Source organism: Carcharhinus amblyrhynchos, chromosome 11 (assembly GCF_965287045.1).
Source record: "Carcharhinus amblyrhynchos chromosome 11, sCarAmb.v2.hapA, whole genome shotgun sequence".
NCBI lineage: Eukaryota > Metazoa > Chordata > Chondrichthyes > Carcharhiniformes > Carcharhinidae > Carcharhinus > Carcharhinus amblyrhynchos.
In genome coordinates, this window is record NC_137334.1 from 87,576,210 (window position 1) to 87,604,173 (window position 27,964).

At 47.7% G+C, this 27,964-nt stretch overlaps 1 protein-coding gene across 1 annotated transcript in view; it reads left to right on the forward strand.

The window, feature by feature from the left end:
• The window catches only part of slc15a2 (solute carrier family 15 member 2), a 61,432-nt gene that overhangs the window by 18,464 nt on the left and 15,004 nt on the right, over positions 1-27,964 (forward strand). The window contains exons 7-20 of the mRNA XM_080199506.1: positions 17-107; positions 2,670-2,747; positions 4,684-4,766; positions 7,006-7,092; positions 7,204-7,293; positions 11,240-11,284; positions 11,390-11,422; positions 12,724-12,812; positions 20,455-20,536; positions 22,014-22,139; positions 24,285-24,449; positions 26,597-26,643; positions 26,731-26,841; positions 27,728-27,824. Of these exons, the coding sequence (XP_080055632.1) occupies positions 17-107; positions 2,670-2,747; positions 4,684-4,766; positions 7,006-7,092; positions 7,204-7,293; positions 11,240-11,284; positions 11,390-11,422; positions 12,724-12,812; positions 20,455-20,536; positions 22,014-22,139; positions 24,285-24,449; positions 26,597-26,643; positions 26,731-26,841; positions 27,728-27,824 (1,224 nt within the window). The remainder of the gene's footprint in view (positions 1-16; positions 108-2,669; positions 2,748-4,683; positions 4,767-7,005; positions 7,093-7,203; positions 7,294-11,239; positions 11,285-11,389; positions 11,423-12,723; positions 12,813-20,454; positions 20,537-22,013; positions 22,140-24,284; positions 24,450-26,596; positions 26,644-26,730; positions 26,842-27,727; positions 27,825-27,964) is intronic.

A 27,964-nucleotide genomic window follows, 5' to 3' on the forward strand; every position in this document is an offset into this window, starting at 1 on the left:
TACTGCTGTGTTCCAGGCTTTTGAGCGAAGGAGGTTCTTCTCTTTCTTCTACCTGTCCATAAATGCAGGGAGTTTACTCTCGACCATCATCACTCCCATGTTGAGAGGTCGGTGCAGATTTGCAATTCTCTTTTTTTTGATGAATAGAATTTAATCTTTGATGGCGCGGCGATTGGGGGTGGTGGTGGTGGTGCTATGTCTGTGCCTGGCTTTGCCCCTGGGCTACATTCGAATCTTTGAGGCAGGTAGTGGGAGTTGGGAAATTCCCCACCATGGCTCACCCGTCTCAGGGGGAAAGTGTCAGAAGAGAAGGCAGTAGAGTTTTACATCCTGTCCCCCCCCAACACAGCGCATTCTGAAGTGGGGCAGAGCATAAAATCGCACAGGCGTGACTCCCCTCAGGATAAACCCCCCCCCCCCCCGTCTCCTGACCAACTCAGACGCAATTGCACGATGAGGCAGGCATGGCCTCAGGCAAGAAACCTGTCCTTCCGCCTAAGGCCATTTCCCAACCAGCCCTCTATTTCTAGGTGGGTCAGAAAAATGAATGAATCTCCACCTCAGGCAGGAAGCTGGGGGAGGGGGGTGGGCTCTCATTCTGAAGGGCCCCTTCAGAAACGGGACGCCATCCCCTCCAGTACCCAGTCAGGTTGGATGACAGTTCTCCAAGGCCTTCCAAGGATGAATGTGAGTCCCACCAACTGTCAATCAGTGCTCAGTTGAGTGTGAAACGGTGGTGAGTCTGTCAGGGTGGGCGGGAATGTGTCACACGCCCGACTCGCGGTGCCAAGCGCCCGCCATCCTGAAAATTCCGGCTGGGATTTTTCTTCTGGGGCAAGGGTGCTAACAGGAGTTGGGTCTGTTGCCTTCAACGTGCCCACACACAGGTCTAGTCGGCGCACATTTGAGGGGGTCATTTGGCCCAACATCCTGCCTCTGCTGCATGGCTACGCTCATGTCAGGGTGTCCCTGAAGTGAGGGAACAGACGTGTGGTGTCCACTATGACGACTGAGGCACCACTGCAGCCGATGGTTACCACGGAGACTGTTTCCACCATCAGCACCGGGAACCATATTTTGATTGGCTGGGCTGCCCTACCTGGTCCTGGGAGTTTGCCACTGGTGGTGGAACAGGATTGGACAATTGCCCGCCCTAGGGCAGTAGGCAGCTAATCTGGATAGGTCAAAGGCCAATTGCTGACAGAGGCGGGCGGGAGGGACTGACCCTTCACCCCGGAAAAGGCCATTTGACAACCTCCCCCTCCACAACATCTAGAAAGGCCACCAGCTAAACGTAGGGAGTCAGCAATCAACAATCAGTGTTGGGGAGGCGGTGGGGGGCGCATAGTGACATTTGTTTCTAAGCATAGAAAGGCCACAGACAGGAAAGGCAACCTCCAAAGGCCCAACAATTCCACTGGAGGTCTTGCCCCTTCATCAATTGCAACTTTAATTTTCTTCAGTCTATTCACTGTAGGCCCTAGGCCCCCCGGCCAGTGTTAGCAATGGCCAGTGCCCTCAGTCAGGCTGAGAGGGACGGCCTGCTGATTATGGCTGGTAGCTCTCAGGGGACAGGAGACTGCCCTGAAGTGGATTGCGACCCCAGGCAGTCAGGTAGTGACTGTGTCCAGTGCTGTAAGGATAATCCCGCGCCTCCATCCGCAACGACATTTACCATTTATATAGACGATCTGGAGGAGGGGGCTGAGTGTAGGGTGTCAAAATTTGCTGATGGCACGAAGGTAAGTGGAAAAGCAAATTGTGCGGAGGGTGTGGAAAGTCTGCAGAGAGATCTGGATAGGCTGAGCGAGTGGGCGAGGACCTGGCAGATGGAGTACAATGTTAGCAAGTGTGAGGTTATCCACTTTGGCAGGAATAATAGTCGGAGGGATTACTATTTAAAGGGAGAAAAGCTGCAGCATGCTACGGTGCAGAGGGACCTGGGGGTCCTTGTGCACAAGTCGCAAAAACCCAGCCTGCAGGTGCAGCAGGTGGTCAGGAAGGCGAATGGGATGCTGGCCTTCATAGCGAGGGGGATTGAATATAAAAGTAGGGAGGTCTTGCTGCAACTGTACAGGGCAGTGGTGAGGCCGCAGCTGGAGTACTGTGTGCAGTTTTGGTCGCCGTACTTGCGCAAGGATATTTTGGCCTTGGAGGGAGTGCAGAGGAGGTTCACTAGGCTGATACCGGAGATGAGGGGGTTGGACTATGAAGAGAGGCTGAATAGACTGGGTCTGTAGTCATTGGAGTTTAGAAGGATGAGGGGGGATCTTATAGAGATGTATAAGATAATGAAGGGGATGGATAGAGTAGAGGTAGAGAGATTCTTCCCGCTCAGAAAGGACAGTAGGACTAGAGGGCACAGCCTCAAGATAAGGTGGGGGGGGGGGTGGGGGGAGTTTAGAACAGAGTTGAGGAGGAACTTCTTCACTCAAAGGGTGGTGAATCTCTGGAATTCTCTGCCCACTGAAGTGGTGGAAGCTACCTCGCTAAATATATTTAAGACACGGGTAGATAGGTTTTTGGTAGGCAAGCGAATTGAGGGTTATGGGGAGAAAGCAGGAAAGCCATGATCTTATTGAATGGCGGGGCAGGCTCGAGGGGCTAGATGGCCTACTCCTGCTCCTATTTCTTATGTTCTTATGACATTGCCTTGTGGTGTTTTTCAGCCGACGTTCAGTGTTTTGGGCTTGACTGTTACGCTCTTGCCTTTGGTGTTCCAGCTGCACTCATGGTGATCGCTTTAGGTAAGCTGCAGTTCCATCCTAAGCTTCTATTCACTCTGCTGCTTGCTGCGGGAACAAGCCAGCATTTCACTTGTTTTTATCCACGGCACACAATTTGAAGCATTTCAGTGTTAGTTGAAGCACAAGGTAAATAGTCAAGTCTCAGCCTCCTGCACAGAAAACATAGAATCCCTACAGTCCAGAAGGAGACCATTCGCCCCATCGAGTCTGCCCCGACCACAACCCCACCCAGGCCCTATCCCCACAATGCACCTACCCGAGCTAGTCCCCTGATACTAAGGGGCAATTTCGCACGGCCAATCCACCTAACCCACATATTCAGGTGATAATCCAGAATTATCATTCCCTGCACATCCTTGGACTGTGGGAGGAAACCGGAACGCGCGGAAGAAATCCATGCAGACATGGGAGAATGTGCGGACTCCGCACGGATAGTGACCCAAGGCCGGAATTGAACCTGGGTCCCTGGCGCAATGAGGCAGCAGTGCTAACCACCGTGCCACCCACATGTCTTCACCCCAACCTCAGAAGAGCAAGGCATCCAATGGCTGACATCATTACAAACGTGGCAATTTAGGATAATTTTGTTCCAGGGACTCAGTGCTATATTTGTCCATTCTCGGGTGTGGGTATCGCTGGCAAGGTCGTAGTCATTGCCCATTTCTTCGGTTACCCTTGATGTGGTCCCTCCGGACCTTTTGGTGATATGATCCCACACATGCAGATAAAGTTCCAGAAATTTCAATCAACAGGCATGGTGGCATAGTGGTTAGCACTGCTGCCTCACAGCATCAGGGACCCAGGTTAGATTCCTGGTTTGGGTCGTTGTCTGTGTGGATTTTGCAGTTTCTCCCCATGTCTGCGTGGGTTTCCTCCGGGGGCTCCAGTTTCCTCCCATGGTCCAAAGATGTACGGGTTACATGGATTGGCCATGCTAAGTTGCCTCTTAGCGTCAGAGGAGCTAGCAGGATAAATATATGGGGATGCGGGGATAGGGCTTGGATTGATGGACTGAATGGCACTGTAGGGGGTCTATGAAGAATGCAGATTTTTTTTCCATTATTCTTTTATTGGATATGGGCATCGCTGGCAAGACCAGCATTTGTTGCCTATCTCTAATTGCCCTTGAACTGAGTGGCGTTTCAGAGGGCATTTAGGAGTCACCCACATTGCTGTTGGACCCAGATTCACAAGTAGACCAAACCATGTAAGCTCGGCAGATTTTCTTCCCAAAATTATTGAATCAAATTGATCTTTATGACAATCAACAACGGATGCATGGCCACCATTACTGAGAGGAGCTTTCCAATTCTGGATAATCACCTGAATTTAAACTCTACCAGCTGCCTTGGTGGATTTGAGCCCTTGTTCCCAGAACATTAGCATCAGAATTACCCAGTGATATTACCATAATGCCACCATCTACCCCCTGCTCCCCGCAATTCCAAGTCAAGATGTTGCAAGACTTGGAGGGGCAGTGGAACTGGTGGTGTTATCATCAGCTGGCTGCCCTGGTCCTCCTAGGTGGTGGTGACCATGGGTTTGGGAGCTTGTCATTAGATGTCATTAATATCTAAATATTTGGGCCATATTCCGTTCACATTTGGACCCAATATCTAAGTCCAAGTTTCCCACTGAACATCCTTAAACTCCTCTTTATTTGTAATTTTCTTATCGCTTGGCGTATTGTAAAACAATCTTTTTCCAGAACCATCATTAGTTTGCAAGTATTTGCTGCCAGTTGACCGTTCGATAAGTATGATGACGCTCAAAGATCCAAAACATTCATCAACTGAGTTCAGCGCTTTATATTTATCCGACATTCCCACCTGGAAGAGGAGAAATGGTGAACAGGGGATTTGGTGATAAAGGAACAAGGAAAGAACGTGCTGTGGAAATGTGAACATTAATTTGATTCTTTTCCCCTTTGATTTAGTTGTATTCATATCAGGAAGCGGACTCTACAAAAAACTTCCACCCCAGGGAAATATATTGGTTGCAGTCTGTAAGTGTGTTGGGGTGAGTGCCTAAGGAACAAATTAGCAATCGTCCTTCCTCAGAGACATTCGCAAATATTACCATTTATTTTACATATAGTAACTCTGGGTGGGATTTTCCATGATGTGGAGATGCCGCGTTGGACTGGGGTAAACACAGTAAGAAGTCTCACCACACCAGGTTAAAGTCCAACCAGTTTATTTGACAGTAAACCCACAAGCTTTCGGAAACAGCGTTTCCGAAATTGAACAACATTTCCGAAAGCTTGTGGGTTTACTGTCAAATAAACTGGTTGGACTTTAACCTGGCATTGTGAGACTTCTTACTGGGATTTTCCAGCCCTTTCTGACAGTGGGATCTTCCGATCCTGCCAAAGGCGACCCTCCCCCAGCGTTGGGTTCCCCAGCGGCGGGATGGGTGAGCCATGCAGGGCGTCAGTGGGACTGGAAGATCCTCCCCTGCCAAAAGCCACATCTGTTGCTGGAAAATCCTGCCCTCTGTTAAATTATGATATGTGGACATTGGTGTACCTACTCCCAGTATCTCATAAAACAGCACACAACACAGATGGAGACCACTTATCCCATCAAGTCTTCACTGAATCTTTCAAAGAGCAATCCAGTTATTCCCGCTCTCCGGCTCTCTCCCCTTTCCATTGCTTTGCCAAATGTGATTCACTTTCTCCTCAAGTCCCACACTGAGTCTCCCAATGGCAGAATTTCTTCGCAGGACTGGACTTCAACTGACAATTGCCATTCTGATGGGTGGTAGCAACATGCTGTGTACTGACATTATATTCAGCATGGTGCAAATGTGTAGACCCTAGGCTAAATAAGAGGCGGGGTGCAGTTTAGATCGGAGTTGAGGAGGAACTTCTTCACTCAAAGGGTGGTGAATCTCTGGAATTCTCTGCCCGTTGAAGTGGTGCAGGCTACCTCGTTGAATATATTGAAGTCACGGGTAGATAGGTTTCTGATAGACAGGGGAATTAAGGGCTATGGGGAGAAAGCGGGAATGTGGAACTGATCCACTTCAGATCAGCCATGATCTTATTGAATGGCGGGGCAGGCTCGAAGGGCTAGATGGCCTACTCCTGCTCCTACTTCTTATGTTCTTATGTTCTAATGTGTGAGCAGCATGCTGGGCAGCAGGGACAGACTGGTGCCAATGTACTCTTGCTTTATTCATTGAACATGGGTGTCGCTGGCTGGCTATTGCCCTTGCTTAGTTGTCCTTGGAAGGCAGTTGAAAGTCAACCACATTGTATGGCTCTGGAGTCACATTTAGGCCAGACTGGATAAGGATGGCAGATTTCCTTCCCTAAAAGGACATTAGTGAACTAGATAGGTTGTTACAACAATCAACAATGGTTTCATGGCCATCAGTAGATTCTTAATTCCATACTTTTTTTATTGAATTCAAATTCCACCATCTGCCGTGGCAGGATTTGAACCCAGATCCCCAGAACATCAGCTGAGTTTCTGGATTAATAGTCTAGCAACAATACCACTGGGCCATCGTCTCCTCTGAGCCACATAGTTTCCTATTCAAGTCAGACCTGAAAATAAACAGTTATCAATGTGTCTGATACCAGTCGGAGTCATCTTGAATGATCTCCTAATAAACTCTTACGATTTATCGTGAGGGGTCAGTGAATTCTTGAATCTAACAGTCACGAGGAAGCTCACGTTAACAGTGAAATGAAGTTACTGTGAAAATCCCCTAGTCGCCACCCTCCGGCCCCTGTTCGGGTACACTGAGGGAGAATTTAGTATGGCCCAATGCACCTAGCCAGCACATCTTTTGGGCTGTGGAAGGAAACTGGAGCACCCGGAGGAAGCCCATGCAGACACGGGGACAACGTGCAAACTCCACACAGACAGCAACCCAAAGCCTGAATTGAACCCGGGCCCCTGGTGCAGTGAGGCAGCAGCGCTAACCGCCATGCCAATCTAAACTGTGTTTACCTCCACGGGAAACGTAATATTCGGGGGCCCTGAAATCCTGGCTATGATTATTTTACGGGTAAGTTGGAGAAGCAGAAAGATGCTGGAAACATCCTCTATAACGTCCGTATCTGCTTGAGCACCGCAATGCGCATAATTCTTTATGAGAAAAGAGTCTATTCAGGAAGTGACTTCCCTAAGGGCGATGAGTGACTAAACTTGATGGGTAATCTGTCACAAATTCTTGGATAATTTTCTGACTAAATGTTCACCCCAGGGACTCAGCTTTTAAACAAAATTATCTTCTCTTACAGTTTTCAATTGCCAACCGGTGGAGACATCGTGGAAAAATGTATCCAAAGAGGGAGCATTGGCTTGACTGGGCAACGGAAAAATATTCAGTTACGTCAAACCCTTTCGTTGAAAATTTTGAATACTTTATCGTGTATCTCATCGAAATAATTCTACTTGTAAAAAAAAATTAATTTGTAAATATGTTTATTTTCTCACAGAAACACCTGATCAAAGAAATTAAGATGGTTACTCGAGTTCTGTTCCTTTATCTCCCTCTTCCAATGTTTTGGGCTTTGTTTGACCAACAGGTAAAGAACTTACTCATCTGGGGATTTGTTGGAGTCCCAACAAAAAACAGATCAGTTGCTCTGCCTGTTTGAAACCACATTTCAATATTTGAAAGGAATTTGTGTGAGGCATAGAGGTATACAGCAAAGAAAAGGCCCTTCAGCCCATCGCTGGCCAAAGACAAACCACCCAACCATCCTAGTTTCATTTTCCAGTGCACAAGCCTGAGTTTATTTATTTACTTATTAGTCGCAAGTAGGCTCACATTAATACTGCAATGAAGTTATTGTGAAAGTCCCCGAGTCGCCACATTCCGGTGCCTGTTCGGGTACACTGAGGGAGAATTTAGCACGGCCAATGTGCCCTAATCAGCACATCTTTTGGACTGTGGGAGGAAACCAGGGAGAAACCCATGCAGACATGGGATGAACGTGCAGACTCCGCACAGACAGTGACCCAAGGCCAGAATCAAACTTGGGTCCTTGGCGCTGTGAGGCAGCAGTGCTAACCTGAGCGTGGATTGGAGACACTTGGGCTATTTTGCTTCAACAGAAGGTCACCAAGGAGGCAACTTATAAAGGTAAAAAGATGGTAATGGACAATACAGGCAGGGTAAAGGTGGGACTTGACTCCATGGCGAGGCAGTGCAAGAAGGAGGCACCTTTTTCCAAGCAGAGGAGAATAAATGGAGGATTTTCATCTAGAAAACTTCCCACAGAATGAACATAAAACTTAGGAGAATGAGGAGGCCACTCAGCCCCTCGATCCTGCTCCACCATTCAATAAGATCATGGCCAATCCAATTCTAACCTGCCAACCCCTGATAACTCTTCATTCCCCCTTTGTTAATCAAGAATCCAGCTCTGCCTTCAAAATATTCAAAGATTCTACTCCTGCTGCCTTTTGAGGAAGAGAGTTTCTAGAGACGCATGACCTTCTGGGAGAAAAAAATCTCCTCCTCATTTCTGTCTCAAGTGGGCGACCCCTTATTTTTAAACAGTGACCCCTATTCTCCCACTAAAGGAACTAGCCTTCCTACACCCACCCTGTCAGACCCCTCAGGATTTTATATGTTTCAATCAAGTCACCTCCTACTCTTTGGAAGTCCAGCAATTTCACATGAGTAATCATAGAATCATTGAGATTTTCAACAGCGAGGAGGCCATTCAGTCCATCCAGCTTTTCATTATTGAACTTATTCATTGACTCTGGGGGCTGGTTAGCTTGGGTGGCTGGTCCGTTAAGTGGGGCGATGCCAACAGCGTGGGTTCAATTCCCGCACCGACTGAGGTTATTCATGAAGGCCCCTCCTTCTCAACCTTGCTCCACACCTAAGGTGTGGTTACCCCCAGATTAAATCACCACCAGTCAGCTCTTCCACCCTCAGAGCAGCCTCTTGTCACCTGGGATTTTGATAATTGACAACGTGTATCTGAGGGGAATCTGGATAAGTACACAAGGATGAAAAAGAAAAATTAGGTTGAGATGGAGTAAAGTGAGAGGAGACTTGAGTGGAACATAAACCTCGGCACACTACCTGTCTGGAGTTTGTATGCTCTCTCCGTGTCTGCATTGGTTTCCTCCGGGTACCCCCGGTTTCCTCCCACAGACCAAAGATGTGCGGGTTAGGTTGATTGGCCATGCTAATCAGGGTCAGGGGGACTAGGAGGGTAAATATGCAGGGTTGCGGGGATAGGACCTGCATGGGATTGCTGTCAGAGCAGACTCGATGGGCCAAATGGCCTCCTTCTGCGCTGTTGAGTCTATGATATCCAGTTGGATAAAACATTCCTCTCTCTGCGGTAAAGTCTGTATAATTCACATTAGTGGGAGTCCATTTTGATGACCTTTGGGAATGACCACAGACATTCTCTTAAAACTGAGCATGCGCGCGGTTGCATAGTGGCCAGGAAGATACAGCGTGAGCCTTGTTCTCTTCTGTTTGTGGACCATTGCTCAAACACTTTCAATGTGCCACAGATTGAATCAAACTGGCTCTGCAAACCAACGAGGGAACCAATATTACAGGGAATATTGATGTTCTCTGATAGGAGTGGTTCATGACTTTGTGAAATAGAGTAATCTGGGTAATAGCAAGTGAGCAGCTTGTTCCACACCAATCCCGATGCTTGTTTCTGTTGACATCAATCAGGAGCCATAAAAAGTAGGCTGCAGGTCTGCCATCGATCGATGGCCCAATGTCAGCACTTTATCCCATAGAAAGTCAGACTGGAACAGAAGTGATATTATTTCCCAAATGAGGCCAGGGCCACAGTGCTACATCATAGCTGTATGTTGCTCGGTGACAAGCTGAAACTGGCGAACAAATTGTAAGTTTCAAACAGAAGACTACAGTGCTGGTTTCCAGTGAGCTGGGAAGGCAGGGTGGCACAGTGGTTAGCCCTGCTGCCCCACAGCGCCAGGAACCAGGGTTCCATTCCCAACTTGGGTCACTGTCTGTCTGGAATTTGCACGTTCTCCCCATGGCTGCCTGGGTTTCCTCCAGGTGTTCTGCTTTCCTCCCGCAGTCCCAAGACGTGCTGGTTAGTTGCACTGGCCACACTAAATTCTTCCTCTGTGTACCCGAACAGGCACCAGAGTGTGGTGACTAGGAGGTTTTCAGAGTAAATTCACTGCAGTGTTAATGTAAGCCAACTTATGACTACTAAATAAACTTTACTTTAAGCTAAAGTGAGAGGATTCCAAGGTTTAGAAAGTCTTCTGAATAATGCTGAAATTATTGGTCCAGTACATTGTGAGATTTCATTCCTTAACCAATACAGCTAAGTAAAGCGGATCCACGTGTTATCATCCATGTCAGAAACTCCAAGATATTTCATGGAGTCTGCCTGGACCATAACTTTTGCAATTTGAATTTGATACGGGTAAGCATGAGATTCAAATAATCCACTAGGGAGCTTTTATCAAGTAAAGTTTATTTAAGAATATAGTTAACATGTATAGAAAGAAAATTAACAATAGTTTTTTTTACCAATTACAGAAAGAAAGAAAACAACTATGACATTGCATAAACCTCAACAGCAAATGTACTGTTCCAACATAACAAAACTCTGTATAAGTATACACCTGCCACAAGTTTAGCACAGAAAACAAAGAAGCTCACATTTTGTTGTTGGATTCTACAACTTTCTGGACACACACCCAGGCAGGCTTGAAGTCGCAACAGCTTCTCAAAACACCAGGGGGAGAGAGAGAGAGAGAGACAGCCCACTGCACCCAATCTGAAGTCCAAACCACCTTCTAACTACCAACAACCAAAAGTGGAAGTGAAAATTCTTTTGGAAGAGGAAAAAAAAAGCTGCCCCATCTGACCTGTTAATATTCTTCCCAAAATAATTCAAAAGATCATAAACTCCCTGAAAGTGCATTAGGCCCAGACTAAAAATAAACAAAACTTCATTTAAACCATTTAAGCAGCAATAAAAGGGCTTCTAATCAGACAGCTAGTGCCACAATGAAAAAAAAACAAAACTGCTTATAACAAATAACAAAGAACAACACAGCACAGGAAACAGGCCCTTTGGCCCAACAAGCCCGCGCCGCCATTTTAACATTGTGAGTGCCCTCTTCTAACCTATGACCTTTGTCTACGCCTATTGGACTCCACAATAAAGGTGTGCAAATTTAAAGAATTATAACCAGATTGAGGGACGCCTAATTTAGGGACAATTTGTTAACACCAATAACTATGGAGAACATAATCAAAAAATACATTTCTTAAAGACACATTAGCATCACACTTAGAATATTTAACTCCTTCCTGTCTGTGGGAGCTTGTTGTTTGCAAATTGCCACATTACCAAAATTACAACAAGCAGAGTAATTCTTGGCTTTTCATTGGCTGTTAAAGCACTTTGGGAGGCCATTGAGTTTGTGGAAATCAGTATATGAAAGAAAGTTTAACATGCAGAGCCAGCCAATAACGTTATGTAAATTCATACCCAGGGATCTCGATGGACTCTGCAAGCAACCAGGATGAATGCAAACTTTGTAAGTATATCTTGTATCTTTTCCAGCGCTCGCATGCTACATCAGATCTCAATTAAACATCCACATGTGAAACTGACATTAACTCTCTGAATGCTCCTATTTCAGGGTGGTTTTATCATACAACCCGACCAGATGCAGGTGAGATGGAAGGTGTTCTAACTTCTTGACAATTACGTTGTTTTAAAATCAAAGTGAAATGGTTCTGTTGCTGAAGCTATGACTTGGCTATCCATTCAATAAATATTCAATAAATATCTTTTAAAGATTATTCCAATTTTTCCAATCCAAACGTCTCCCCAGCCTCAAACTAACCTTTCTCTTATTCATTCACGAGATGTCACTGTCACTGGCTAGACCATCATTTAAAGCCCATCCCTACTTAGCCTTGAGCAGGCGGTGGTGAGCTGTCTTCTTGAAATCCCTGAGGTGTAGGTACACCCACTGTGCTGTTAGCAAGGGAATTCCAGGTGACAGTGAAGGAACGGTAATATATTGCCAGGTCAGGATGGTCAGTGACTTGGAGGGGAACCTCTAGGTGGTGGAGTTCCTGAGTATCTGCTGTTCTTCTCCTTCTAGGTGGTAGCAGTCATGGGTGCTGCCTAAGAAACACTCTCTCAGGTGGGTGTAACAGATCCCTAGAGCCATATTTGGAAGGAGACAAGGGAGTTATCCCTAATGTCCTGACCAAAACCTGCCCCTCAATCAACAAAACTGAAACTGATGATCTGGTCATCACCGTGTTACTGTTGATGGGTTCAGCTGTTTGCATTCTGGGTAATCCCCTCACTATGTGCCATGGCAGCATAGTGGCACAGCGGTTAGCACTGCTGCCTCACAACACCAGGGACCCGGGTTCAATTCCTAGCTTGGGTGACCGTATGTGAGGAGTCCACGTCCTCTCCATGTGTCTGCTTGGGTTTCCTCCAGGTGCTCCAGTTTCCTCTCAAAGTCTGAAAGACATGCTGGTTAGGTGAATTAGCCGTGATAAATTGTCCATTAGTGTCAGGCGGATTAGCAGGGTAAATATGTATTCTAATGGGGATAGGGCCTGGGATGAGATTGTTATGGGTGCAGAGTTGATGGGCCGAATGGCCTCCTTCTGCAGTGTAGGATTTCTATGGTTTCTACAAAATCAAATCTAATCAGCTCAGAACAAACCCAACTCCACTTTCAGTGCATTGCCAACATTAAGATGCTAACACACTGTAGGGATTCTATGAATCCACTCAATTCTCCAGCTCTCCCCATTGAAGCTTACCCGTCTGATCACCCTGGTGGATGGGCACCCACCTATATTGGGCATTTGGTGATATCGTCATTTATCTTTCCCACTAAAAGTTGTTACCATGAAGGGTTTCTGAGAACATGGTTAATACAACTCTCCAGGTTAATTATTCCTACTAATTCCTTTTACTTGTGGCTTTTGTTTTCTTCCACAGACTATTAATGCCCTCTTGATTGTAACTTTTATTCCAATCTTTGATATGGGAATGTATCCTCTCCTTAGGAAATGTAACATCAACTTGACGTAAGTATTTATAAGCCTTCAAGTAACACTTTCTCTCACAATTCTCGGTAAATTGACCTAACTAAATGAGGAAAAGATAGAAATGTAAATGTAGAAAATTTACAGCGTAAAAGGAGGCCATTTGGCCCATCATATCCAGTAGATATGATCAGTGGAGAAGTATGCACTCGAATCCCACTTTCCAATTGTTGGCCTGTAACCCCCATAGGTTCCGGCACCTCAAGTTTCCATGGGGTTTCTGCCTCTCCCAATCTTTCAGGCTGTGAGTTCCAAACCTCACCCATTCCCTGGGGGAAATATTTTCTCTTCCAATTCATCTAATCCGTCTGCTAGTCATTTTAAATCTATCCCCCTGGTTATTACAACAGGCGACACACTGGCACAGTGGTTAGCACTGCTGCCTCACAGCGCCAATGACTTGGGTTTGATTCCCGGTTTGGGTCATTGTCTGTGTGGAGTTTGCACATTCTCCCCGTGTCTGCATGGGTTTCCTCCGGGTGCTCCGGTTTCTTCTCACAGTCTGAAAGATGTGCTGGTTAGGGTGCATTGACCCGAACTGGTGCGGAATGTGGTGACTAGGGGAATTTCACAGTAACTTCATTGTTCACCTAGATGGTGGGTTCAGGAGGTGGCCCATTTGTGGGTGGCTCTTGTTAAATGCATGGCTTACTCCAACAATTTACAAACAGTTAATGTAAGCCTTACATGCGACTAATAAATAAACTTTACTTGATTGATTTCTCTGCTACCGGGAATAAGCCCTTCCTGTTCTGCAGAAGGATCTAGATAGGCTGGGCGAATGGGCCAGGAAATGGCAAATGGAATTTAATGTTGGCAAGTGTGAGGTGGTCCACTTTGGTAGGAAGAATGGTAGGAAGGACTATTACTTACGTGGCAAAAAACTGCAGCAGGCGACGGTGCAGAGGGACCTCGGGGTCCTTGTGCATGAGTCGCAAAAACCCAGCTTGCAGGTGCAGCAGGTGGTCAGGAAGGCGAATGGGATGCTGGCCTTCATAGCGAGGGGGATTGAATATAAAAGTAGGGAGGTCTTGCTGCAGCTGTATAGGGCATTGGTGAGGCCGCAGCTGGAGTACTGTGTGCAGTTTTGGGCGCCGCACCTGCGCAAGGATATTTTGGCCCTGGAGGGAGTGCAGAGGAGGTTTACTAGGCTGATACCGGAGTTGAGGGGATTGAGCTATGAGGAGAGGCTGAATAAACTAGGCTTGTACTCGTTAGAGTTTAGAAGAATGAGGGGAGATCTCATTGAGACGTATAAGATGATGAATGGGATGGATAGGATAGAGGTGGAGAGACTCTTCCCGCTCAAAAAAGACAGTAGGACTAGGGGGCACAGCCTCAAGATAAAGGGGAGGCGGTTTAGAACGGAGTTGAGGAGGAACTTCTTCACTCAAAGGGTGGTGAATCTCTGGAATTCTCTGCCCGTTGAAGTGGTGGAGGCTGCCTCGCTAAATATTTTTAAGAAGCGGGTTGATGGGTTCTTGATAAGAGAGGGGATTAAGGGTTATGGGGAGAGGGCGGGAAAGTGGAACTGAGCCACAACAGATCAGCCATGATCTTATTGAATGGCGGGGCAGGCTCGAAGGGCCTGCTCCTATTTCTTATTGTTCTTATGTTCAGTCTACCTGGGTCCCTCATTATTTCATACGCCACAATTAAATCTTCCCTCAGCCTCCTCAATGCCAAAGAAAATAACCCCAGGATATCCAATTTCTCCTCAAAGTTTGATGGCCATGACTTTGCGAGTCTTACTGGTACCTTCTTGGGTGCAATCATACTCTCTCTGTAAAGTGACCAGAACTGGGTGCCATAGCACAGCTGTGGCAGTATACAGTGTTGGCACGTGTGTCTGTAAATTGTTGGAGTAAGCCATGCATTTGTGAGAGTGAATTAATGAGAGCCGCCTGTAAATAGGCCACCACCTGAACCTACCACCTAAGTAAACAAAAGCGGCAAGTGTGTGGGAACGCAACCATCCCCAACTTCCCTTGAAGCCACATACTGACACAGAATTATATTCCCATTCAACCCATCGAGTCAGATTTACAAGGATATTGCCTGGATTAGGGTGGCATGCCTTATGAGGATAGGTTGAGAGAGCTCGGTCTTTTCTCCCTGGAGAGACGAAAGATGAGGGATGACCTGATAGGGGTGTATAAGATGCTGAGAGGTATAGATCGGGTGGATCCTCAGAGGCTTTTTCCCAGGGCTGAAATGGCTGCCACAAGAGGACACAGGATTAAGGTGCTGGGGAGTAGGTACAGGGGAGATGTCAGGAGTAAGTTTTTCACTCAGAGAGTGGTGGATGCGTGGAATCGGCTGCCAGCAGTGGTGGTGGAGGTGGACTCGATAGGATCTTTTAAGAGACTTTTGGATAAGTACATGGGACTTAGTAAGATAGAGGGTTATAGGTAAGCCTAGTAGGTAGGGACACGTTCGGTGCAACTGGTGGGCCGAAGGGCCTGTTTGTGGCGTAGTTTTTCTATGTTTCTATGAGTCTGCACTGACACTGACAGAGCATCCTTCCAAGGCCCACCCCTGCCCTATCCCATTGACCGTTCATATTTACCTCACTAATCCCGCTGGCCTACATCTCGTGGGACACTAAGGGGCAATTTACCATGGTCAATCCACCTAACCTGCACATCTTTGGACTGTGGGAGGAAGCTGGAGCATCCGGAGGAAAGCCACACAGATACGGGGAGAACGTGCAGATTCTGCACTCACAGTGACCCAAGCCGGGAATCGAACCCAGGTCCCTGGCGCTGTGAGGCAGCAGTGCTAACCTCTGTGTCGCTGTGCTGCCCTTTCTGGCATCCTAACAGCACTACGCGTGTACCTACACTATGTGGGCTGCGATAGTTCATGAAGGTTGCTCGATGCTGCCCCCTGAAGGGCAATTTGGGACAGACAGCAAATGCTGGCCTTGCTAACTCTGCCCACCTCGAAAATATTCTTGAGCTCTCTACCCCAAAATGTTATGGATGTTGGGAGTTTCAAACCTGATACTGATAGATTTTTGTCAGTGTTTTAAGGCAGGCAGACAGAATTAAGAATTAACTCATCCATGATCTCACTGAGTGGAGGAATAACTTCAAGAATTTGGAATTGGGCAGCACAGTGGCACAGTGGTTAGCACTGCTCCCTCACAGCACCGGGGACCGGGTTCGATTCCTGACTTGTGTCACTGTGTATGGAGTTTGCACATTCACCCCGTGTCTGCGTGGGTTTCCTCTGGGCGCTCCGGTTTCCTCCCACAATCCAAAAATGCGCAGGTTAGGTTGATTAGCCATGCTAAATTGCCCTGTAGTATCAGGTGGTTTAGCGGGTTAACTATGTGAGGTTACAGGGATAGAGCCTGGGTGGGATTGTTGTGGGTGCAGGATCAATGGGACCGGATGGCCTCCTTTTGCACTGTGGGATTCTATGATTCCGGGGAAAACTCCTGTCTGTGGAAGTGTAAGACAGAAAGCTTTGAGAAGATGTATCTTGTTTCAGCAATATTCAAGATAAAGACTTGTATTTATATAGCGCCTTTCACAACCTTTGGACACTCCTAATGCACTTTACCCCACCATCAACACCACACTTCAAGATCAATTTGTGTTGATCGTGTCTTTAATGTAGTAAACACTTCAAGGCACTTGACAGGATCATTATCAAGCAAAATTTGACATTGAGCTATGTAAGGAGGTAAGTAAGGAGCATGTAGGAAGGTGGGCTGAATGGCTTTCTCCATCCGTCTTGGGACATCTCATTGAGGATTTTTTTTATTCATTCGTGGGACATGGGCGTTGCTGGCTGGTCAGCATTTATTGTCCATCCCCACTTGTCCTTGGAGGGCAATTGAGAGTCAACCACATTGCTGTGGCTCTGGAGTCACATGTAGGCCAGACCAGGTAAGGACAGCAGATTTCCTTCCCTAAAGGGCATTAGTGAACCAGATGGGTTTTTCCAACAATCGGCAATGGTTTCATGGGTAGATTCTTAATATGGAGATGCCGGTGTTGGACTGGGGTAGACAGTAAGAAGTTGTGTGACTTCTTACAGTAGATCCTTAATTTCAGATATTTTTTACTGAACTCAAATCCCACCATCTGCTGTGGTGGGATTCGAACCTGGGTCCCTGGAGCATTAGCTGAGTAATAGCCTAGCATTAATACCACTGGGCCATCACCTCCCCCTAAGTTTGGTTTGGGTTAGTTATAATGCACCTCTCTCTCAAATGGCCATCTGATACTAACATAGTCACCTCACCTCAATGGGTTCAAAATATAAATTCCAGCGAAACTCCATGGATATATTAAAGAAACATTTTATTGTTCTCAGTAACCTTTGCTAGGGAACAGGCGCCAAACTTTTTTAACAAGAAATGGTGATGATTTATTTATTTTCTGTTGAGCATGGCAAGAATACTCAGAGGTCACGTGAAGGCTCCAGTAGCTGAATGAATGCCCCAGCTTCGATTTTGTACGTTCTTCAGGAATGCAGTTTATCAACAGGTCCATTTGGAATAGATGGGACAGCAGCTTCCCTGCGAACCCCACTGTATATTGCATCTCCATAGACCTGTCGTTTGGACGTCCCACTTGTAATCTTCAACTGCGTCAGACTGCAAGAATGTGAAGGAACAGCACAAAAAGCTGAGCAGCTTCCCAGTAATACCCCTGTGCATAAATTGTGGTGTTATTTCTAATAAATAACAGGCAACAGAGTAACTTCTACACTGTAATACAATTCATGCCTAGGGCTTGCTCATAAATCACTCAACTACATTCCATTCTGTAACTCACTCCCAGGTATCCATTATTCTGTACGTAAACCAGCTGGAAATGGCGATTAGATTCCAGCTAGTAACTCACTCCCAAGTATCCATTATTCTGTATGTAAACCATTTGGAATCATCCATTAGATTTCAACCAGTGACTCACTCCCAGGTTTTCATTATTCTATACACATAAACCATCCAAACTTCTGAGTTAGGTTGCTTTCTCCCAGTCACACAATCTATATGTTGTCCTTAGGATCTTCGACATTCTGCAGGCTCGAACTTTTCCAAAACTCTGTCTATCTCCAAAATCGCACCAATTCCCTTTTATCCCTCACACACACGTGTTGGTCAAACAATGCTGGCTTCCCATTCATGAATTAAAAATTCTCAGCCTTCAACTCCATTGTGCTCAGGTAGTGAAAAGGGGAAGTTCCTTATTTACATCTCGATTGTCAGTGCTTAAAGATTAAACATAAGAACATAAGAAATAGGAGCAGGAGTAGGCCAACCAGCCCTTCGAGCCTGCCCCGCCATTCAATAAGATCATGGCTGATCTGTCGTGGCTCAGTTCCACATTCCCGCCCTCTCCCCATAACCCTTAATCCCCTCTCTCATCAAAAACCCATCAACCCGCGTCTTAAAAATATTTAGCGAGGCAGCCTCCACCACTTCAACGGGCAGAGAATTCCAGAGATTCACCACCTTTTGAGTGAAGAAGTTCCTCCTCAACTCTGTTCTAAACTGCCCCCCCTTTATCTTGAGGCTATGCCCCCTAGTCCTACTATCCTTTCTGAGCGGGAAGAGTCTCTCCACCTCTATCCTATCCATCGCATTCATCATCTTATATGTCTCAATGAGATCTCCCCTCATTCTTCTAAACTCTAACGAGTACAAGCCTAGTTTATTCAGCCTCTCCTCATAGCTCAATCCCCTCAACTCCGGCATCAGCCTAGTAAACCTCCTCTGCACTCCCTCCAAGGCCAAAATATCCTTGCGTAAGTACGGCGCCCAAAACTGCACACAGTACTCCAGCTGCGGCCTCACCAATGCCCTATACAGCCGCAGCAAGACCTCCCTACTTTTATATTCAATCCCCCTCGCGATGAAGGCCAGCATCCCATTCGCCTTCCTGACCACCTGCTGCACCTGCAAGCTGGGTTTTTGCGACTCATGCACAAGGACCCCGAGGTCCCTCTGCACCGTCGCCTGCTGCAGTTTTTCTCCACGTAAGTAATAATCCTTCCTACCGTTATTCCTACCAAAGTGGACCACCTCGCACTTGCCAACATTAAATTCCATTTGCCATTTCCTGGCCCATTCGCCCAGCCTACCTAGACCCTTCTGTAGACTCTCCCCACCCTCCGCACAATTTGCCTTTCCACCAATTTTGGTGTCATCAGCAAATTTCGACACCCTACACTCGGTTCCCTCCCCCAGATCATCTATATAAATGGTAAATAGCTGAGGCCCCAGCACCGACCCCTGGGGCACTCCACTAGTCACCATCCGCCAATCCGAATAGCACCCATTGACCCCCACTCTCTGCCTCCTATTTGACAACCAGTCCTCTAACCACGCTAACACCCTACCCCCAACTCCATGCCCCCTGACTTTCTGCAATAACCTCTTGTGAGATACCTTATCAAACGCCTTCTGAAAATCCAGAAAGACCACATCCACCGGCTCTCCTCTATCCACCGCCCTAGACACATCCTCATAGAACTCCAGTAAATTTGTCAGACACGACTTCCCTTTAATGAAACCGTGCTGCGTCTGCTCTATCAAGCAATTCCCTTCAAGATGCCTCGCTATTTCCTCCTTGATGACGGATTCTAACATTTTACCTACAACAGACGTTAAACTAACAGGCCTATAATTCCCCGCCTTTTGCCTGGCACCCTTCTTAAACAATGGCGTAACATTAGCCGTTTTCCAATCTTCCGGCACTTCCCCAGAATCCAGCGACGTCTGGAAAATAACCACCAAGGCATCCACTATCACCTCCGCCATTTCTTTCAGAACCCTCGGATGCATTCCATCCGGTCCTGGGGACTTGTCCACAATCAGCCCCCTCCAGTCTGTCGAGCACCACCTCTCTAGTAACAGTAATTCACCTGAGCCCCAATTTGGGTGGCACGATGGCACAGTGGCTAGCACTGCTGCCACACAGGGATCCGGGTTCGATTCCAGTCTCAGGTGACAGTCTGTGTTGAGTTTGCACGTTCACCCCACGTCCGCATATGTTTCCTCCAGGTGTTCGGGTTTCCTCCCATAGTCCAAAGATATGCAAGTTGGGTGGACTGGCCATGCTAAATTGCCCCTCAGTGTCCTAAGATGAGTAGGTTAGAGGGATTAACCGTGGGAAATGTGCAGGATTACGGGGATAGGGTGGAGGGGAGGGCCTGGTTAGGATGTTCTTTCTGTCGGTGTTCTGTAGGAAAAGCGGCAAGATGGAGGTCTTGTGAATTCCCCAACCGACACTTGAGATCACCTCCATAGGAGGCTGGGAGGTCCAAGCAGTCTCAGGATAAGGGGCTGATCATTTAGGCAAATGGGCTGATCAAAAGGCAAACTTTTCTCACTCTGTGGGGTCCTTGAGAGAGAATCGTTGAGATTCTCTGCCCCGGAGGGGTGTGCACACTCCATCATTTTCCAACCTTGATAGGCTGGGTTTTGGTCCCTTGAAATCAAAGGGAGCGCCTGGGAAAGTGGAATTGAGGTCAGAGGTCAGCCAAGCTCACGTTGAAAGGGGGAGCAGAGTCACGTGGTCCACCCCCTGCTCCTAACGCTAATCATCTTCTCCTGAGTCTCCTTGAGTTGCAAACCTTCTTATGTTTCTTCATGGCTCCCTAGGCCCCTTAAGCGTATGACAATCGGGATGATCCTGGCAGCAGTGGCATTCGTGGCAGCGGCCGTCGTGGAGATCGAAGTTCAGGTACGGGCAGAGCGGTGCCCGGTCCGTGGCGGGTGATCTCAGAGAACCTTCGAGTGGAGATGCTGCGCGCGCTGGAAAATCTGGACCGAGCGGTATCCCGAGGGAGGCAGCAAGGGTCATGGAGCAGAGAACACAGGAGGGGAAATGAGACTCCTTGTTATGCAGCAAGCTGTTCCGATCTGGAACGCACTTCCAGAAAAGATGGTTCAACAGGAACTTTCAAAAGGGAATTGGATCAATAGTTGAAATGGAAAATTCCCCTGCAGATTTCTGGGGGAAAGATTCGTGAATGAGGGACTGGTTAGGTAGTTCTTTCAAAGAGGCAGTGCGGGCACAATGGGCCAAATGGCCTCCTTCTGGCCTGTGTGAGCCTAATGTCTCATGTCTAATTTCTCAGTCATAAAAATTAATTGGCCCTAATGAATTGGCAACAGTCCGAGACCGAAACAGTTTGCAAACATAGTTGACCTCATTAGGAAATTACAACCACATATTTGCAGCATCGTTAAGACTGCCTTTTCTAACCCCTGTAACAAAGCCCACCTTCACCCCTAAACCAGGTCATCTGCTGCTGAAAACCTCATCCATGCCTTTATTACTCCCAGACTTGACTGTTGGAACACTTTCCTAAGACCATAAGATATAGGAGCAGAGTTTGGCCACTCGGCCCATCAACTCTGCTCTGCCATTTAATCACGGCTGATATTTTCCTCATTTCCAGTCTTTTCCCCATAACCCCCTCATCCTCCTCTGATTCAAGAACCTATCTATTTCTGTCTTAAAGACACTCAATGGCCTGGCCTCCACAGCCTCCTGCGGCAAAGAGTTCCACAGATTCGCCACCCTCTGGACGAAGAAATTCCTCCTCATCTCCCAGCTGGTCTCCAACATTCAATGAGCTTAATTTAATTGGTTTAAACCCAAAGGAGTGGGGACAGTTGGAACACTGATGGGAGGAGGAACTGGGGGGGTGGAGTCTGTGACTTTGCTTTCCCATCTGGGGAATGAACCAGTTTAAGGTACAGACTGGCTTCAGGCCCACTGGCCGGGATTTTATCCGCCTGCCCGCCACGGGAATCGGAGAGGGTGACAGGCAGACCACGGAAAGGTCTGTTGACCTCAGGTGGGATTTTATCGTTTCGGAACGAGCGAGGCTGTAAAATCCTACCCAATATGTTTTAGATTCTGTTCCAAAAATACACACAAACGGTCAGTCAGATTTGAAAGTCTAGCCGGCCAGCGGAAACATAGAAAATTACAGCTCAGAAACAGGCCTTTTGGCCCTTCTTGTCTGTGCTGAACCATTTTTCTGCCTAGTCCCACTGACCTGCACTTGGACCATATCCCTCCACACCCCTCTCATCCATGAACCCGTCCAAGTTTTCCTTAAAGGTTAAAAGTGACCCCCCCTTTATCCGGCACTTCACCCGGCAGTGGATATATTTTTCCTATTTGTTGATGTCCTTTGATTTTCCAGAGCACGGTGAGGCCTGAGCCTGCAGCTACAGAGAGTTACGTTCAGTTCCTAAACCTGGCAGACAAAAACATAAGCATCGATCTCCAAGGACAAAACGGCTTTCCGGTCACCATGGCTCCCAGTCAGGTAAAAGTCGACACCAGCAAGTGCTCGCGCGCTCCCGGCTCTCCGTAAAACTCAGGCGAAAAGCAGAAATGGATAGCCTCTTTGTAAAAAAGCTACCCCCCCCCCCGACTTCTGCCGTGAAGTTCCTGCTCGTGCTGGGAGGACACAGTAAAAAGTCTGACAACACCAGGTTTTAGTCCAACCAATTTATTTGATAGTAAACTCACAAGCTTTCGAGGGGACTGCCTCTTCGTCAGGTGAATGGAGAGTTCTGGCCTCGGACAGAGCATATAAAGCACAGACAGTTTAGAGATTACTGATTAGAATGCGAATCCTTACACCTAACCTGCTGTTCAAGACCTGAAGTGGCTGACAGTGTGAATAGAAGGAGCACTGATCACAGGTTACAGAGATGTGTATTGTCTCCAGACAGCACAGTGAGTGAGGTTTTGCAAACTCAGGCACGTCACGGGGGTTACAGATAGTGCGACATGAACCCAAGATCCCTGTTGAGACCGTCCTCATGCGTGAGGAACTTGGCTATCAGTCTCTGCTCAGCGACTCTGCGCTGTCGTGTGTCGTGAAGGCCGCCTTGGAGAATGCTTACCCGAAGGTCAGAGGCTGAATGCCTGGGTTAGTATCGTTCTCCATCCCAGGGGCAGGCAATCTCGACAACGGGGCAAAGGGTGATGGGCAACCTGATAGAAGCCTGTAAAATTATAAGAGGCATAGATAGGGTAAACAGTCAGACCCTTTTCCCCAGAGCTGAAATGTCTAACACCATGGAGCACGCACTTAAGGTGAGAGGGAGGAAAGTTCAAAGGAGATGTGAGGGGGGTGATGTTTTACACAGAGAGTGGTAGGTGTCTGGAACGTGCTGTCGAGGGGCGGTGGAGGCAAGTACAGTAGGGGCATTTAAGGAGCCTTTAGATAAGCACATGAATATGCAAGGAATAGAGGGGTATGGACCAAAGGCAGGCAGAAGGGATTAGTTTAATTTGGCATCATGTTTGGCACAAGGGTCTGCTCCCATACCGCAATGTTCCACAAAATCTAGGCTGACTCTTCAGGAGCAGTACTATGTGAGTGTCTTTCCTGTCTACCCTAGCCAGTGGACATAAAAGACTTCACTATTTTGAACATAGGTTGGGTGCAGGGTGGGGGTGGGGGAGAGCGGGGGGTGGTGGGGAGGACGCATGGGGTTCCCTGGTACCCTGGTCAATACTCACCCTGCAATTCACATCAGTTTTTAAAAAAAAATCTGGTCATTATCACATTGTTGTCTTTGGAGTCTTGCTGTGCACGCAGTGGGTGTGCTACGCACTGCCGAGTTTCCTACATCACAGCAGTGACTACATGTCCAGTGTATTTCATTGGCGCTTCGTTCAAAGGTTGTGTAAAACTCTTCTGTTTTCGGATAATGTTTCAGAGGGAGTTAGGAACACAGGTAGGCCACTCAGCCCATCGAGCCCGTCCTACATTCAGGCAGCTCCTGGCTGCCAACAGCTCTTCGGGTAAGTGAGTTAGGTTAACCCAGCAGGCCTGAGCAGCCTGGCGGCACAGCGGTTAGCGCGTCTGCCTCACAGCAGCACGGACTCGGGTTCGATTCCCGGGTTGGGTGACTGTGTGGGGTGGTCTGCGCGTTGTCTGCGTGGGTTTCCTCCGGGTGCTCTGGGCTCTGCTGTTCGATGTCTCATCCATGTTAATATTTCTGAGCTATGAGCTGTGACAATGACGCTACTCAACGCAAGGTGAGGACTGTAGATCATGCCTAATGCACAATTTTGTGGGATCTTCCCTTGTCTCAGCCTCTCCCTATCTCTGTGACTTTCCCTGGTCCTGCAACGCTCTATAGTCTCTGCGCTGCTTCTTTCCCCACCGTGATTTCTATCATTCCACCATTGGTGGCCATGCCTCAGCTGCCTGGACCCTATACGCTCTGGAAATTTACCCCCTAAACCTCTCTGCATCTCTAATCCCTTTAAGACATTCAGTAAATCTATACCTTTGACCACTGAATATCTTTCCTTAGCTTGGTGCCTGATTATGTTCCTGCGAGGTATTTTGGGATGTTTCTCGTTGTTAAGGGCAGTATATGAATACAAGTTGTTAGGAAGTGCTACTTTATTGAAAATGTAAACCAAAGTTTCTCCCTCCTTTCCCCAGGACCCAGACAATTACATCAAGTTAAAGCTCAATTCTCCGAATCAAACATTCAGTTTTGATCTTGAGTACGGAAACGAGAAGACAAAGTGCCTGCAAAACATCAGTGAAATGGAAGCTTACAGCGTGGCACTATACAGAGAGGGCGCAACACTGGACTGCAAGCTGGTCAGTGAGCTAGGTCTTTTAACTCTCGGATAAGTGAGTTAGGTTAACCCAGCAGGGCTGAGCGGCATTGTGGCACAGCGGTTAGCATTGCTGCCTCACAGTGCCAGGGACCCGGGTTCAATTCCCGGCTTGGGCCGCTGTATGCACATTCTCCCCGTGTCTGCCTGGGTTTCCTCTGGGCGCTCTGGGGTCTGACAGGAGGCAGACGCAGTTTCCAGGCGGCACGGGGACGCAGCGGTTTGCGCTATCGATTTACAGCGCCAGGGACCTGGGTTCAATTCTGGCCCCAGGTCACTGACTTGAGTGGATATTGCATGTTCTCCCGGTGGGTTCCCTCCGGGTGCTCTGGTTTCCTACGACACTCTAAAGATGTGCGTGTTAGGTCAATTGGCCATGTTAAATTGCCCCTTAGTGTCAGGGAGATTGACAGGCTGAATAACTGGGGTTATGAGGAAAGAGCCTGTTGGGATTGTGGTCAGTACTGACTCAATGGGCCAAGTGGCCTCCTTCTGCACTGTGGGGATTCTATAATTTTGGGTGAGGCATGGGGTTAATGGATAAGGGATCAGGGGTGCCGGCTAACTAGGGGCCGTTACGGAGGGGGAGGGGGATGGTGGGAATGGGGGAAGATTAGCTCTGACGAAGGGTCATCCAGGTTCGAAACGTTTGCTCTATTCTCTCTTCACAGAGCTGCTGGGACTTTCCAGCATTTTCTCTATTTGTTTCGCCTTCCTACCCTTCTCCCACTCACTTATGTAAATGGGCAGGGTCGGTCAGGGTCAGAGGGCGTCAGGGCTAGAGAGCAGTAGCATTTTCTCTGTCGTCCACCTCCCGGCCATGTCAATCTGACCCCTGACCCCAGTGACTCGGGATCACACCGGGAATTTGGTAGTTAGCCGCCTCGCCATTGGAGGGAAGTTACTGTTACTGCACAGCTTCCTGCACCAGCTTACAGGGTGTGTAACACGGACCACTGGGATCCTGTTAGATCATAGAATCCCTACAGTGCAGAAGGAGGCCATTTGGCCCTTCAAATCCCACCCAGGCCCTACCCCCACAACCTCATGTCTTTACCCTAGCTAGTCCCCCTGACACTAAGGGACAATTTAGCACGGCCGATCCACCTAACCAGCACATCTCTGGACTGCGGGAGGAAACCGGAGCACCCGGAGGAAACCCATGTGAAAACCCATGGGGAGAACGTGCAAACTCCCAATCCGGGAATCGAACCCGCGTCCCTGGCACTGTGAGGCAGCCGTGTTAACCACTGTGCCACTGGGCTGCCCAAAGTTCCGGAATCTTGCGTCAAGATTAGTCACAGGAACTAATGGCTGAAGCCACACAGCTCGATCAATCGGGAGAATCCTTGAGGAATTTTCTCAGGATGAAATGATTAGCACCTTTAATGTAGCCAATAGCAGACAGAGGGGCTAATTTTCATGCCCTGCCCACCTTGGGAATCAAAGGGGCTAGGGGGGTGTGGGGGGACGGGAGGTGACAGCGACCATGCAAACGTCCATTGGTTGTGGGATTTTCCAGTTTTGGTGTGAGTGTGGCTGGAAAATCCTGGCCAGAATCATTGGAACGTAACAAAGGAGGCCATTCAGCCCATCCAAGCAGCCTGGGCCCCGTTACCCCTGATAATTTTTCCTTTACGAATATATATCCAATCCACTTTTGAAAGTGACTATTCCACCACATTCTTCCTGAGCCAGAGTGTGGCGACTAGAGGATTTTTACAGTAACTTCATTGCAGTGTTCATGTCAGCTTATTTGTGATACTAACAAATAAACTTAAACTTAAACCAAGAATATGTCCTCTCAGGTGAAGGTAAAACATTTCAGAGAAGCCCCCCCCCCCCAAACCCGCCGCCCTCCACCTCACCCACGGTCCCAGCCAATATGGTATCCCCTAACCTACTACCTGGCCATTATCACACTGCTGTCTATGGGATCTTGCTGTGCACCAATTCGCTGTCACGCTTCCCACCCACATCACAACAGTCCCTAACCTTCAACAAGTATACCATTGGATGTAATCGCGCTTTGAGAGGTCCCGGGCTGGCAAAATCTGCCGCAGGAACGCAAGTCTTTTATTCACCTTTTCCCCAAACTCCCACTGAAATTTGTGATATCTTTGCACCCAGCTGCAAGATGAGAAGTCCAAACCGCAGAAGGGGAAGGCCACAGTGAGGTAGGAAGGACGTCGTCCTGTTCAATTCCTCCAGCTCCCTTTTTTGCCAGCACCTACTTCTGCTCACTGCCTGACCTCTGTCCACAGAATCGTGAATGCCTACACTGAAGACATTAACATCACCCTCGGAGGAAAGGATTTTGGAAGAGTTAACAAGAACCTGGGCAGCTCCCAGTATGCCATCATAGATAGAGGACAGTAAGTGGAGGTTTGTCGCGGAAATATTTGTCACGATGTGTGTCTAAGGTTACATGTTTCAATTGAATGCTGAAATTAGATCACTGCAGCACTAAGTCCTCCTGTCTTTACACACACACATATATATATATACATATATGGGGTATTTTAGGTTGTGGTAGTTGTGGCAATTGGGCAGAATTTTCCAGTTGTCCACGCCAGCAGGATTTTCTGCAAAATCGGAAATTTGTCTGAACACCATTCCAGAAAGAGCTCGTTGACTGTAATACGCCCATTACAGTTTGCGAAAGACACTATATCAATGCAAAATCTTGCCTTCTGAGTTTATTTTTAGCCACACCTTGGCATTATCTTTGACCGTGCAACAATCGGGATGTCTGATTGGTCCGTCTTTCACCCCCAGTCACTGCTCCGCTCTGTGTCAAAGCTGCAAGGGTGCAAACACGGCAAAGGTGACTGCCCCACAGAGCCCCAGTGTGACCCTTCCCCTCCACCCCGCAAAACCCTCCTCCCCTCCCCTTCCCCGTCATCCACCACCTCCCTAATACTGTGCAGCAACCTAGAGGCAATACAAAATAAAAGGTCTTCATGGCTTTGACCACTGATTCATCACAAAACCTCCTATCTCCACTTTCGGAGCATCGAGCGAGATGGCCTGTGATGTCCATTGAAGATCCTAATCCAGGAATTGTCTGGTGGATTGCACGCCGGGATCTGGTTGCACGGGAACTTCCAATGACTTCTATCAGAACCTTGAACAGTGGCAAAAAGACAAATGCTAGAGACTTTAGCTCTTCCATGTGTCCCATTGGAGAACCATTTTGAAGAGTTAACAGAAATGAAAGTCCAGCTGTGTTTTCTCTGATGTTATCTGTCTTTCGCACAGGTACAAAGCAATGTGCAAAGTTGGTACAGCAAACTATACCTTGGATGTGGGGTTGATAGACTTTGGAGCGGCATACACTATCATTCTGGATAAAAAGGTAGGTGTGAAAATTGCCAGTGTTGTATTGAATAGAGCTTTGAAAGTAAAGTTTATTTATTAGTCACAAGTAGGCTCACATTGCAATGAAATCACTGTGAAAATCCTCTTTTTGCCACACCCCAGCACCTATTTGGGTAC